We start from the raw sequence: 15,700 nt of genomic DNA, 5'->3' as shown, positions 1-15,700 counted from the left end.
GCTGGGATTACAAGCTTACTTAGGCACCACCACACCTGGCTTTTTTTTTTTTCTTTGTATTTTTAGTAGAGATGGGGTTTCGCCATGCTGGCCAGGCTGGTCTTGAATTCCTGAAGTGATCCGCCTGCCTTGGCCTACCAAAGTGCTAGGATTACAGGCATGAGCCACAACACCCAGCCTCAATTTTTAGTTCTTTGAGGGACCTCCAAGATGTTCTCCGTAGTGGTTGTACTAATTTACATTCCCATTAACGGTGTACGAGGGTTCCCTTTACTCCACATCCTTGTCAGCATTTGTCATTGCCTGTCTTTTGGATAAAAGCCATTTTAACTGGGGTGAGATGACCTCTCATTGTAGTTTTGATTTGCATTTCTCTGATAAACAATGATGTTGAGCACCTTTTCATATGCCTGTTTGCCATTTGTATGTTTTCTTTTCAGAAATGTCTATTCAAATATTTTGACCATTTTAGAATCAGATTATTGGATTTTTTTCCTACAGAGTTGTCTGAGTTCCTTATATATTCTGGTTATTAATCCCTCATCAGATGGGTATTTTGCAAATATTTTTCCCATTCTATGGGTTGTCACTTCACTTTGTTGATTGTTTCCTTTGCGGTGCAGAAGCTTTTTTTAACTTGATGTGATTCCATTTGTCCATTTTTGCTTTGGCTGCCTGCACTTGTGGGGTGTTACTCAAGAAATTTTCGCACAGACCAATATCCTGCAGAATTTCCCCAGTGTTTTCTTATAGTACTCGCATACTTTGAGGTCTTAGATTTAAGTCCTTAATCCATTTTGATTTGATTTTTGTATGTAGTGAGAGACAGGGGTCTAGTTTTATTCTTCTGCATATGGATATCCAGTTTTCCCAGCACCATTTATTGAAGAGGCTATCTTTTCCCTGGTGGATGTTCTTGGCACTTTTGTCAAAAATGAGTTCACTGTATGTGTGTGGATTTGTTTCTGGGTTCTCTATTTTGTTCCATTGGTCTATGTGTCTATTTTTATGCCAGTACTGTACCATTTTGGTTATCATAGCTCTGTGTATAATTTGAAGCCATGTAACATAATTTCTCCAGTTTTGTTCTTTATGCTTAGGATATCTTTGGCTATTCTGGGTCCTTTGTGGTTTCATATAAATTTTAGGATAATTTTTTCTGTTTCTGTGAAGAATGTCGTCGGTATTTTGGTAGGGATTGCATTGAATCTGTAGATTGCTTTTGGTAATACGGACATTTTAACAATATCGATTCTTCCAATCCAAGAATATGGAATATCTTTCTACTCTTTGGTGTCCTTCAATTTCTTTCATTAGTGTTTTATAGTTTTCAGTATAGAGATCTTTCACTTTGTTGGTTAAGCTAATTCGTAGGTATTTAATTTTATGTCTGGCTATTGTAAATGGAACCGCTTTTTAATTTCTTTTTCAGAATGTTCCCTGTTGGCATATAAAAATGCTACTGATTTTTGTATGTTGATTTTGTATTCTGCAACTTTACTGAATTTATTTATGAGTTCTAGTACTTCTTTAGTGGAGTCTTTAGGTTTTTCCAAATATAAAATTATATCATCTGCAAACAAGAATAATTTGACTTCTTCTTTCGCAATTTGGATGTCCTTTCTTCTTTGTCTGATTGCTTGAGCTAGGACTTTCAGTACTATGTTGAATAACGATGGTGAAAGTGCACGTCGTTGTCGAGTTCCAGATCTTCGAGGAAAGTCTTTAATTTTTCCCAAATTCAGTATGATACAAGCTGTAGATCTGTCATATTTGGCTTTTATTATTCTGAGGTATGTTTCTTCTGTCCCCAGTTTCTTGAGAGTTTTTATCATGAAGGGATGTTGAATTTTATCAAATGCTTTTCCAGCATCAATTGAAATCATCATATGGTTTTTGTCCTGTTGATATGATGTATCACATCATTTGTCCTTCTGTTGATACAATGTATCATGTTGACTGATTTGTGTATGTTGAACCATCCTTGCTTCCCAGGGATAACTCCCACATGGTGATCTTTTTAATGTATTGTTGAATTCCGTTTGCTAGGTTTTTCATTTGTTTGTTTTGAGACAGGGTCTCACCCTGTCACCCAGACTGGAGTGCAATGGTGTGATCTTGGCTCACTGCAAACTCCACCTCCCAGGCCCAAGCGATCCTCCCACCTCAGCCTCCTGAGTAGCTGAGACCACAGGCATATACCATGATGCCCAACTTTTTGTAGAGGTGGAGTCTTGCTATGTTATTGAAGCTGGTCTCAAACTCCTGAGGTCAAGCTATCTTCCTGCCTCAGCCTTCCAAAGTGTTGGGATTACAGATGAGCCCACCACACACAGCTGGTTTGCTACTATTTTGTTAAGGATTTTTGTATCAATATTCATCAGTGATACTGGCCGGCAGTTTTCTTTTTTGTATGTGTCTTTGTCTGGTTTTGGTATTAGGATAATACTGGCCTTGTAGAATGAGTTTGGAAATATTTCTTTCTCCTCTATTTTTCAAAATAGTTTGAGTAGGATTGGTATTATTTCTTTAAATGTTTGGTAGAATCAGCAGTGAAACCATTGGGTTCTGGCCTTTCTTTACTGGGGGACTTTTTTTTATGGCTTTTATCTCATTATTTGTTATTGGTCTGTTCAGGTTTTAGATTTCTTCATGGTTCAATCTTTGTTATGTTGTATGTGTTTAGGAGTTTGTTCATTTCTTCTAGGTTTTCCAATTTACTGAATTTAGTTGCTCATAATAGCCACTAATGATCCTTTGAATTTCTGTGGTATTAGCTGTAATATCTCATTTTTTGTCCCGGATTTTATTTATTTGGATCTTCTCTTTTTCTTAGCCTGCTAAAGGTTTGTTGGTTTTGTTTAACTTAAAAAAAAAAAAAAAAAAAAAAAACTTTTTGTTTCATTGATCTTTTGTATTGTTTTCTTCATTTCAATTACATTTATTTCTGCTCTGATCTTTATGATTTCTTTTCTTCTACTAATTTGGGATTTCATTTGCTCTTGTTTCTCTAGTTCTTTAAGGTGCATCATTAAATTGCTTATTCGCAGTTTTTTTTTTTTTTAGGTAGGCACTTACAGCTATAAACTTACTGCTTTTGCTGTATCCTATAGGTTTTGGTATGTTGTGTTTCCATTATCATTCGATTCAAGAAATTTTTCAATTTCCTTCTTAGTTTTTTCATTGACCCACTGGTCATTCAGGAGCATATTGTTTAATTTCCATGTATTTGTATAGTTTCCAAAATTCCTCTTATTATTTATTTCTAGTTTTATTCTATTGTGGTCAGAAAAGATGCTTGATATTATTTCAGTTTTTTAAATGTTTTAATACTTGTTTTGTGACCTGATGGTTTATCTTTGAGAATGATACATATACTGAGGAGAAGAAGGTGTATTCTACAGCCATTGGATGACATGTTCTGTAAATATCTATTAGGTCTATTTGGTCTATAATGCAGATTATATCCAATATTTCTTTGTTGACTTTCTGTCTGGAAAATCTGTCCAATGCTGAAAGTGAGGTGTTGAAGTCTCCCCCTATTATTGTATTGGGATCTGTCTCTCTCATTAGCTCTAATAATACTCACTTTATATATCTGGATGCTCCAGTGTTGGGTGTATATATGTATTTACAATTGTTATATCCTCTTGCTAAATTGACCCCTTTATTATTATATAATGACCTTTTTGTCTCTTCTTACAGTTTTTGTTTTGAAATCTATTTTGTCTGATATAAGTATAGCTACTTCTGCTCCTTTTTGGTTTCCATTGGCATGGAATATCTTTTTCCATCCCTTTGTTTCCAGTCTATTTGTATCTTTATAGATAAAATGTCCTTCTTGTAGAAAATGGATCATTGGGTCTTGTTTTTTAATCTATTCAGCCAGTGTATGTCTTTTGATTGGAAGGTTTAGTCTATTTACATTCAATGTTATGATTGATAAGTAAGGAATTAATACTCCTGGTGTTTTCTTATTTGTTTTCTGGTTTTCTGTAGCCTTCTCTTCCTTCTTCCTTTCCTTCCTGTCTTTCTTTTAGTGAAGGTGATTTTCTCTGTGATATGATTTATTTCTTACTTTTTATTTTTTGTATACATGTTGTATTTTTTTTGGTTTGAGGTTACTATGAGGCTTGTAAATACTATCTGATATGATTTCGCTGTGTCCGCAGCCAAATGTCAACTTGAACTTTATCCCCCAGAATTCCCACATTTTGTGTGAGAGACCCAAGGGGAGGTAATTGAATCATGGGGGCCAGTCTTTACCGTGCTATTCTTGTGATAGTGAATAAGGCTCATGAGATCTGATGTGTTTATCAGGGGTTGCCACTTTTGCTTCTTCCCCATTTTCTCTTGCCACTGCCATGTAAGAAGTCCCTTTCACTCCCGTCATTATTCTGAGGCCTCCCCAGCCATGTGGAACTGTAATTCCAACTAAACCTCTTTTTGTTCCCAGTTTTGGGTATGTCTTTATCAGCAGTGTGAAAACGAACTAATACAGTAAATTGGTACCAGTAGAGTGGGGCATTGCTGAAAAGATACCCAAAAATGTGGAAGCTACTTTGGAAGTGGGTAACAGGTAGAGGTTGGAACAATTTGGATGACTCAGAAGAAGACAGGAAAATGTGGGAAAGTTTGGAACCTCCTACAGACTTGTTGAATGGCTTTGACAAAAAATGCTGATAGTGATATGAACAATAAGGTCCAGGGTGAGATGGTCTCATATGGAGATGAGAAACTTGTTGGGAACTGGAGCAAAAGTGATTCTTGTTATGTTTTGGCAAAGAGACCAGCACCATTTTGCCCCTGCCCTAGAGATTTGTGGAACTTTGAACTTGAGAGAGATGATTTAGGGTATCTTGTGGAAGAAACTTCTAAGCAGCAAAGCATTCAAAAGGTGACTTGGGTGCTGTTAAAAGCATTTCATTTTTAAAGGAAAACGGAGCACAAAAATTCAGAAAATTTGCAGCCTAATGATGCAATAGAAAAGAAAAACCTGGGAGGCTGAGGCAGGAGAATCGGTGGAACCCAGGAGATGGAGGTTACAGTGAGCTTAGATTGCGCCACTGCACTCCAGTCTGACGACAGAGCGAGACTCCATCTCAAAAAAAAAAAAAGAAAAACCCATTTTTGAGGAGAAATTTAAGCTGGCTGCAGAAATGTGCATAAGTAGCAAGAAGCCTAATGTTAATCCCCAAGATCATGGGGAAAATGTCTCCAGGCCACGTCAGAGACCTTCACAGCAGACCCTTCCATCACAGGCCCAGAGGCCCAGGAGGAAAAAGTGGTTTCATGGGCTGGTCCCAGGGTCCCCATACTATGTGCAGCCTAGGGACTTGGTACCCTGTGTCCCAGCCACTCCAGCTGTGGCTGAAAGGGGCCAACATAGTACTCAGGCTGTAGCTTCAAAAGGCAGAAGCTTCAAGCCTTGACAGCTTCCATGTGGTGTTGAGCCTGTGGGTGCACAGAAGTCAAGAATTCAGGTTTGGGAACCTCCACCTAGATTTCAGAAAATGTATGGAAATGCCTGGATGCCTAGGCAAAAGTTTGCTGCAGGGGTAGGAACCTCTGCTAGGGTAGTGTGGAAGGGAAATACGGGGGTTGGAGCCCCCACACAGAGTCCCTATTGGGGTACTGCCTAGTGGGGCTGTGAGAAGAGGGCCACAATCCTCCAGAACCCGGAATTGTTGATCCACTGGCAGTTTGCACCATATGCCTGGAAAAGCCGCAGACACTCAATGCCAGCCCATAAAAGCAGCCAGGAGGGAGGCTATGCCCTGCAAAGTCACAGGGATGGAACTGCCCAAGACCATGGAAACCCACTTTTGCATCAGTTTGACCTGGATGTGAGACCTGGAGTCACAGGAGATCATTTTGGAGCTTTAAAATTGACTGCCTCACTGGATTTCAGACTTGCATGGGCCCTATAACCCCTTCGTTTTAGCCAATTTCTCCCATTTGGAATGCTGTATTTACCCAATACCTGTACCCCCATTGTATCTAGCGAGTAATAAGCTTGCTTTTGATTTTACAGGCTCATAGGCGGAAGGGACTTGCCTTGTTTCCTATGACACTTTGGACTGTGGACTTTTGGATTAATGCTGAAATGAGTGAAGACTTTTAGGGACTGTTGGCAAGGCATGATTGGTTTTGGCAAGGCATGATTGGTTTTGAAATGTCAGGACATGAGATTTTGAGGGGCCAGGGTGGAATGATATGGTTTGGCTGTGTCCCCACCCAAATCTCATCTTGAATTTTATCCCAAAATTCCCACATGTTGTGGGAAGGACCTGGGGGAGGTAATTGAATCGTGGGGGCCGGTATTTCCCATAATATTCTCGTGATAGTGACTAAGTCTCATGAGATCTGATGGGTTTATCAGAGGTTGCCATTTTTGCTTCTTCCTCATTTTCTCTTGCCACTGCCACGTAAGAAGTACTTTTCACTTCCCGCCATGATTCTGAGGCCTCCCCAGCTGTGTGGAACTATAAGTCCAATTAAACCTCTTTTGGTTCCCAGTTTTGGGTATGTATTCATCAGCAGCTTGAAAGCGAACTAATACACTATCTTATAGCTCATTATTTTAACGTGATTACAACTTAACATGGTTTGTATAAACAAAGAAGGAAAAAGAAAACTAATACTCTATACCTTAACTTCATCCCTCCACTTCTAAACTTTTAGTTGTTTCTATTTATATCTTATTGTACTGTCTATGTCTTGAAAATTGTTGTAGTCATTATTTTTTATTGCTTTATTGGTTAGTCTTTCTGCTTAAGAGTAGTTTACACACCACAGTTACAATGTTATATTTTGTGGTTTTCTATTTACTATTACCAGTGAGTCTTATACCTTCAGATGATTTCTTATTAGTCATTAACGTGCTCTGCTTTCTGACTGAAGCACTCCCTTTAGCATTTCTTGTAGGACAGAGCCAGTGTTGATGAAATCCCTCAGCTTTTGTTTGTCTGGGAAAGTATTTATTTCCCCTTCATGCCCCTTCATGCTTGAAGGATATTTTCACTGGATATACTATTCTAGGGTAAAAGTTTTTTCCTTCAGCACTTTAAATATGTCATGCCACTCTCTCATGGCCTGTAAGGCTTCCACTGAAAAGTCTGCTGCCCGACATATTGGAGTTCCATTGTATGTAATTTGTTTCTTTTCTCTTGCTGCTTTTAGGATCCTTTATTTTTGACCTTTGGGAGTTTGATTACTAAATGCCTTGAGGTAATCTTTGGGTTAAATCTTCTTGTTGTTCTATAACCTTCTTGTACTTGGATATTGATATCTTTCTCTAGGTTTGGGAAGTTCTCTGTTATTATCCCCTTGAATAAACTTCCTACTCCTATTTCTTTTTATTTTTCCTTTTTTTTTTTTTTTTTTTTTTTTGAGATGAAGTCTCACTCTCACCCAGGCTGGAGTGCAGTGGCATGATCTTGGCTCACTGCAACCTCTGCCTCCCAGGTTCAAGAGATTCTTCTGCCTCAGCCTCCCAAGTAGCTGGGACTATAGGCATGTGCCACCACACCCAGCTAATTTTTGTATTTTTAGTAAAGATGGGGTTTTGCCATATTGGCCAGGCTGGTCTTGAACTCCTGACCTTGTGATCCACCAGCCTCAGCCTCCCAAAGTGCTGGGATTATGGGCGTGAGTCACTGCACAGGCCCCTATGTCTTTTTCTATCCCCTCTTTAAGGCCAATAACTCTTAGATACGCCCCCCCACTTTTTTTTTTTTTTTTTTTTTTTTTTTTGTGAGACGAAGTCTGGCTCTGTTGCCCAGGCTGAAGTGCAGTGCTGCAATCTCAGCTCACTGCAACCTCTAGCTCCTGGGTTCAAGCGATTCTCCTGCCTCAGCCTCCCAAGTAGCTGGGATTACAGGCATGTACCACCACACTCAGCTAATTTTTGTATTTTTAGTAGAGATGGGGTTTCACCATCTTGGCCAGGCTGGTCCTGAATGCCTGACCTCAGGTGATCTGCCCACCTTGGCCTCCGAAACTGTTGGGATTACAGGCGTGAGCCACCGTGCCTGGCTAGATTTGCCCTTTTGAGGCTATTTTCCAAATCCTGTAGGTGTGCTTCATTCTTTTTTATTCCTTTTGTCTTTTGTCTCCTCTGCCTTTGTATTTACTTTTCTTTTCTTTTTCTTTTCTTTTTTTTTCCAGATGGAGTCTCTCTCTGTTGCCCAGGTTGGAGTGCAGTGGCATGAACTCAGCTCACTGCAACCTCTGCCTCCCAGGTTCAAGCAATTCTCTTGCCTCAACCTCCTGAGTAGCTGGAATTATAGGTGCATGCCACCACACCTGGCTAATTTTTGTATTTTTAGTAGAGACAGGGTTTTTGCCACATTGGCCAGGCTGGTCTTGAACTCCTGACCTCAGGTGATCTGCCTGCCTCGGCCTCCCAAAGTACTGGGATTACAGGTGTGAGCCACCACACCTGGCCCTGTGTATTTTCAAATAGTCTGTCTTCAAGTTTACTAATTCTGCTTGATCAATTCTGCTATTAAATGACTCTAATGCATTCTGCAGTATGCCTATTGCATTTTTCAGCTCCAGAATTTCCTCTTCTTTTTAATTATTTCAATCTCTGTTAAATTTATCTGATAAAATTCTGAATTCATTCTCTGTATTATCTTTAATTTCTTTCAGTTTCTTCAAAACAGCTATTTTGAATTTTCTGTCTGAAAGGTCACGTATCTGTTTCTCCAGGATAGGTCCCTGGTGCCTTGTTTAGTTCATTTGGTGAGGTCATGTTTTCCTGGAAGGTCTTGATACTTATAGATGTTCATCTGTGTCTGGGCATTGAAGAGTTAGATACTTATTATAGTCTTTGCAGTCTGGGCTTATTTGTACCCATCCTTCTTGGGAAGACCTTCCAGATATTCAAAAGTACTTGGGTGTTGTCATCTAAGCTCTACCTGCTTTAGGAGATTCCCCAAGCCCAGTAAGTTCTTGCAAATTGGTAGAGGTACTGCCTTAATGGTCTTGGAAAAGATCTGGACGAATTCCCTGGATTACTAGGCAGAGACTCTTGTTCTCTTCCCTTACTTTCTCCCAGACAAATGGACTCTCTATGTTCTGAGCCGCTTGGAAGTGGGGGTGGCATGACACAAGCACGCTTATGGCCACCACTAGGACTGTGTTGGGTCATACCTGAAGCCAGCACAGCACTGGGTCTCTCCCAAGTCCTGCTGTAACCACTCCCTGGCTACCACCTATGACCGCTCAAGTCCCTGGGCTCCACAATCAGCAGATGCAAAGCCAGCAAGACCTGTGTCCTTCCTTTCAGGGCAGCAAGTTCCCCCATGCCCCAGGTAGGTCCAGTGGTGCCATCTGGGAGCCAGGGACTAGAATAAAAAACCTGAGAAGTCCACCTGGTGTTCTGTTGTATTGTGGCTGAGCTGGTACTCAAACCCAAAAATGCAGTCCTTTCCACTCTTTCTTCCCATTTCCAAAGGTAGAGGAGCCTCACCTCATGGCCACTACAATCACAGGTCCATGGGGAGTACTGCCAGACTACCACCAATGTTCCCTTAAGGCCCAGTGTCTCTTAAGTCAGCTTGTGGTGAATGCTGCCTGACTTGGTACTCACCCTTCAGGATCGTGGGCTCCCTTCTGGCCCGGGGCATATACAAAAATGCTGCTTAAGAGCCAAGTCCTGGAGTCATAGACCCAAGAGCCTTCCTGGTGCTCTACCCTACTGTGGCAAAGCTGATACCTATGCTGTCAGACTAAGTCCCCTTTAATTTTCCCTCCACTTTTCTCAAGCAGGAGTTTCACCCTGTAGCCACCACAGCTGGGAATGTGCTGTCATCTGAATCCAGCAAGTCTCAGAGTCTCACCCAAGGCCCTTGATATAGTATCTGGGTATTGCTGCTGGTTATTCAGGGCCCAAGGGCTCGTCAATTAGCAGACGATGAATCTTGCCGAGACTGGGTCCTTCCCTTCAAGGGAGCAGGCTCCCTTATGGCTTAGGGTATGTCTAGAAATGCTGTCCAAGAGCTAGGGCCTAGAAAGGGGGCCTCATTACTCTGCCCTATCCTGCTGTGGTTGAGCTGGGTGTGGTGGCACACGCTTATAATCCCAGCTATTCAGGAGGCTGAGGCAGGAGAATTGCTTGAACCTGGGAGGTGGAGGTTGCAGTGAGCCAAGATCATGTCACTGTACTCTAACCTGGGCGATAGAGTGAGACTCTATCTTAAAATAAGTAAATAAGGCTGGGCGCAGTGGCTCACGCCTGTAATCCCAGCACTTTCGGAGGCCGAGGAGGGCAGATCACCTGAGGTCAGGAGTTCACCACCAGCCTCAACATGGAGAAACCCTGTCTCTACTAACAATACAAAATTAGCCAGGTGTGGTGGTGCACACCTGTAATCCCAGCTACTTGGGAGGCTAAGGCAGGAGAATTGCTTGAACCTGGGAGGTGGAGGTTGCGGTGAGCCAAGATCGCGCCATTGCACTCTGCCTGAGCAACAAGAGCAAAACTCCATCTCAAAAAAAAAAAAAAGTAAATAAATAAATAGCATGAGCTATACATTGATTGGCAATACATTGTTCTGTTTTTTTCAGAGACAGTCTTGCTTTGTTGCTCAGGCTGGAATGCAGTACACAATCTCAGCTCACTGCAACCTTTGCCTCCCAGGTTCAAGCAATTCTGGTGCTTCAATCTCCTGAGATGCTGGGATTACAGATGTGCGTCACCACGCCCAGCTAATTTTTATATTTTTAGTAGAGATGTGGTTTTGCCGTGTTGGCCAGGCTGGTCTTGAACTCCTGACCTCAAGTGATCTGCCCGCTTCTGCCTCCCAAAGTGCTGGGATTACAGGTGTAAGCCAACACGCCTGGCCAGCTATACATTATTATTTGTATCACAAATTTCAAGAACAGAAAATAACAAGTGAGGCAGCTAGTCAGAAACAAAATGACTTTAAAACAGTCACCCCCAAGCAAATTCAGTTATAAAAAGACTGAATGGGGGCAGGTAATGACTGAAGTTCTATACTCGTGTCTTTGGGCCTGATGAATTTTGCATACTTCACATAGCTCAGACTGCTCTGAGTTATTTTTCTTTTCTCAGCATGATTGATTAAATCCTTGGCCACTGGTGATTCAACTCAACCTTCATCCTCTCCCCTCCCTGAATGATAAGGGTTTGGGCCTGGAAGCCCCAACTCTCTAATCCTGCCTTAGTATCCTGGAGCTCTCTAAGGGCCTCCAGACACCAGTCATCTCATCAACATACAAAAGACACTTATTACTCCAGAGAAGATTCCAAGAATTTAAGAAGGTTTTTTTGGTGTGTGTGTGTGTGTGTGTGTGTGTTTTCACCAGAAAACTGGGAGGGAGACCAAATATATCTTTGTCAATATCACAGCCTCCCAGGCCAGACTCCGTGTCTCATATCTGTAATCTTAGCACTTTGGGAAGCCGAGGTGGGAGAATCATTTGAGGCTAGGAGTTCCAGAGCAGCCTGGGCAACATAGCGAGACCTTGTGTCTACTAAAAATTGTTTTAAAAGTTAACTGAGCATAGTTGTGTTAGGCAGTTCTCATGCTGCTAATGAAGACATACCCAAGACTGGGCAATTTATAATGGAAAGACGTTTAATTGACTCACAGTTCAGCATTGCTGAGAAGGCCTCAGGAAATTTACAATCATGGCACAAGGGGAAGCAAACATGTCCTTCTTCACATGGCGGCAGCAAGGAGAGGTGCTGAGCAAAAGGGGGAAAACCCCTTATAAAACCATCAGATCTCATGAGAACTCACTCACTATCAATAGAACAGTATGGAGGCAACCGCCCCCATGATTCAATTACCTCCCACCAGGTATCACCTCCTGCTCATGATACATGGGGATTATGGGAACTACAAGATAAGATTTCGGTGAGGAGATAGCCAAACCATATCAATAGTGATGCACACCTGTAGTCCCAGCTACTCAGGAGGCTGAGGTGGGAAGATCACTTGAGCTGGGGAGATCAAGGCTGCACAGCAAGACTGTCTCAAAAAAAAAAAAAAAAAATTTACAGCCTTCCAGGGCAAAGGGACATTTGGCAATGTCTGGAGACCGTTTTAGTTGTTACCACTGTAGGAGGTGCTACTGGCATCTGGTGGGTGGGGGCCAGTGATGCTACTAAGCATTCTGTAGTGCACATTATAGCCTCTACAACAAATATTTATCAGGCCTAAAATGTGAACAGTACAGAGGCTGGTTTAGAGTTACTTGGTGTAATCACATCTAGTAGGTTCAAAGTGAAGCTTCTCCATAATTTTAAAGAACAACATTCTTTTTGTTTGTATCACAGTCATACTCCAAGAGGTTTGGCTAGTGGTAGTATGGATGCTTTAATCTACTTTGTTGTTTACTCTGATTAGATGTTATAGTAGCTTGAAATGGTAACTTAGATTTTTGTTTGTTTGGTTTTTTAAACAGCTTTATTGCAATATAATTCAAATATTATACAATTCACTCATTTAAAGTGTATAGTTCAATGGCTTTTGTCCATGTTTTGATTGTTACCACAATCAACATTAGAACATTTTATTATCCTAAAAGAAACCCCATGCTCTTTAGCTATCACCCTATCCCCAATTCCCTCCCCACCACCAGACTAGGCAACCACTCATCTACTTCCTTTCTCTCTAAATTTGCCTATTACTGACAATTCATATAAATGGAATCATACAATATTTGGTCTGTTGTGCTTGGCTTGTTTTACTTAGAATAATACTTTCCAGGTTCATGGTAGCATGTATCAGTACTTCCTTTCTTTTTATGACATTGTATGGATATACTCTATTTGGTTTTTTTGTTTGTTTGTTTGTTTTTTGAGATGGAGTTTCCCTCTGTTGCCCAGGCTGGAGTGCAGTGGCGTGATCTCGGCTCACTGCAACCTCCGCCTCCTGGGTTCAAGTGATTCTCCTGCCTCAGCCTCCTGAATACAGGTGCCCACCACCACACCTAGCTAATTTTTGTATTTTTAGTAGAGATGGGGTTTCATCACATTGGCCAGGCTGGTCTTGAACTCCTGACCTCAAGTGATCCACTTGCCTTGGCCTCCCAAAGTGCTGGGATTACAGGTGTGAGCCACCATGCCTGCCTAGATATACTCTATTTGTTTATCCACTCATCAGTTGATGGCAATCTGGGTGGTTTCCACCTTTTGGCTGTTATGGATAATGCTGCTATGAACATGTGTGTGTAAGTTTTTGTGTGGACATATGTTTTCATTTATCTTGAATATATATACCTAGGTAGAATTGTTGGGTCAAATGGCAACTCTAGGCCAGGTGTGGTGGCTCACACCTGTAATCCCAGCACTTTGGGAGGCCGAGGCAGGCAGATCACAAGGTCAGGAGATCGAGACCATCCTGGCTAACACGGTGAAACCCCCTCTCTACTAAAAATATAAAAAATTAGCCATGCGTGGTAGTGGGCGCCTGTAGTCGCAGCTACTAGAGAAGCTGAGGCAGGAGAATGGCATGAACCCGGGAGGCAGAGCTTGCAGTGAGCTGAGATTGCGCCACTGCACTCCAGCCTGGGCAACAGAGCGAGACTCCATCTCAAAAAAAAAAAAAAAAAAAAAAAAAGGCAACTCTATGTTTAACCATTTGAGGAATTGCCAGGCTATTTTCCAAAGACACTATACTATTTTATGTTCCTGCCTGCAGTGTATAAGGGTTCCAATTTATTTGCATCCTTGCCAGCACTTGTTATTATCTGTCATTTTTTTCTAGCCATCCTAGTGTGTGTGAAGGGGTATCTCATTGTGCTTTTGATCTTCATTTCCTTAATAGCTAGTAATGTTAAGCATCTTTTCATGTGCTTATTGGCCATAACTCAGATGTATCTAAGAATCAGAGTCTTGAACAGTGACCTACATGGAACTGGCTTTTAGAAGTCCAGACTTGCTGGGTGGCTTATGCCTGTAATCCCAACACTTTGGGAGGCTGAGGCAGGAGGATAGCTTGAGACAGAGTTTAAGACCTGCCTGGGCAACATGTGAAACACCCATCTCTACAAAAAATAAAAAAGAATTAGCCAAGTGTGGTGGTGTGCACTACTTGGGATGCTGAGGTGGGAGGATTGCTTGAGCTCAGGAGGTCAAGGATGTAGTGAGCCATGATTATACCACTGCACTCCAGCCTGGGTGACAGAGTGAGACCCTGTGTCAAAAAAAGAAGAAGAGGTCCAGACTCAATGCAAGGACTGAGAACAGGCCCAGTTATCTGGAAATTAGATAAAATTGAAGTTAGTAGATCACTGTCCAAGATACAGCCAAGAACGAGGAACGTTTAAGTTAATGACTGAATTGGTGGAACAGGAGTCAGAATTTAGATGTCAGGGATCAGAAATCAAGGAGTTTCCTAAATTAAACTCAGATGCTGAAGTTATACCACAACCATCAGCACAAGACCAAGGTAGTCCAGGCGCAGTGGCTCACGCCTGTAATCCCAGCACTTTGGGAGGCCAAGGCGGGCAGATCACCTGAGGTTGGGAGTTCGAGATCAGCCTGACCAACATGGAGAAACCCCGTCTCTACTAAAAATACAAAAAATTAGCTGGGCATGGTGGTGCATGCCTGTAATTCCAGCTACTCGGGAGGCTGAGGCAGGAGAATCACTTGAACCCGGGAGGCAGAGGTTGCAGTGAGCCGAGATTGTGCCACTGCACTCCAGCCTGGGCAACAGAGCAAGACTCCGTCTAAAAAAAAAAGAAGAAAAAACAAAAAAGACCAAGATAAGCCAAATACTTGAGTCCACAGTCCACAGCAGTAGTTAAAGCTGGTGTTATGTAGGGAGTTATCCTTGGCCCACTCCCTGAAATGGAGGGCAGGAAGATGTGAGGCAGGGTAAGTATCTACATCCAGTGCCAGGCCCCTGACTTAAGCAAGAAGAGGAAACCCAAGAAAGGTGCATGTTGAGGAGGCAAAAGAAATTTTAACTGTGTTCAGATGTGTCTAAACTCAAATTTACTTTTACAGAAACTATAATGAGAAACATCAGCAACACAAAATCAAGCTTCAAAAAGTCAAGTATCGTTTAACGAATGAAGTAGAACTACGAGATAAGAGAATTAACGAATTTGAAGATGAAATTGGAATCCTGCAACATAAAATAGAAAAGGTGAGGAAAAAATAAAAGGTGAAGAGCTCACTGGTGATTCCCATGGTCAACCATTTGGAGAAAGCCCTTTCGTTTTAAAAATTATTTGTGACCCCTTCGTAGTCCTTGTTTTCATTTCTTTTCTTTGCACCATCTTTCAATGAGTAATTCTTTAAGCCCTGACCAAAAGTACATAAGACTTCTAGTGCTGCTAAACGGAACTGAATACTGAAAATACTCTGTACTGCCAACTTATGATCAGTGTCTTGCCTTCAGATGGAAATGCCTTTTCTTGAACACCCCTGAGCACAGACTCCCAAACCACTCTCAGTAACTCATTTCTGCTTTGTGGAGCCCTCATTTTGCCTCAGACTTCAGTGTCAGTTTTAAATGGCAGTGAAAATAGGTGATCCTTACTCCTGTATCAGTCTTTGCCCTCAAGCTTTTTTCTAAATGTCCATGGTTTATTTATGTTTGTCTTACTGCCCTTGTGACTTAGTGGTGTATGAATAAGAAGGAAATGGGGCAAATGAATAGAATCAAATGCAGAATGGTTGTGGGATTATTAAACTACATAATTTCAAGAT

General features: G+C 41.6%; 1 protein-coding gene across 16 annotated transcripts in view; it reads left to right on the top strand.

Annotated features, from left to right (window-relative positions):
* Positions 1-15,700, top strand: part of CCDC30 (coiled-coil domain containing 30) — a 192,114-nt gene that overhangs the window by 159,977 nt on the left and 16,437 nt on the right. For all 16 annotated transcript variants that reach the window (XM_077961360.1, XM_028835131.2, XM_077961314.1 and 13 more), the window contains one exon: positions 14,993-15,134. In XM_077961360.1, coding sequence (XP_077817486.1) covers positions 14,993-15,134 — 142 coding nt within the window. The remainder of the gene's footprint in view (positions 1-14,992; positions 15,135-15,700) is intronic.

Source organism: Macaca mulatta, chromosome 1, assembly GCF_049350105.2.
Source record: "Macaca mulatta isolate MMU2019108-1 chromosome 1, T2T-MMU8v2.0, whole genome shotgun sequence".
In the NCBI taxonomy this organism is placed as follows: domain Eukaryota; kingdom Metazoa; phylum Chordata; class Mammalia; order Primates; family Cercopithecidae; genus Macaca; species Macaca mulatta.
This window is presented reverse-complemented; position numbering and strand designations above follow the sequence as displayed.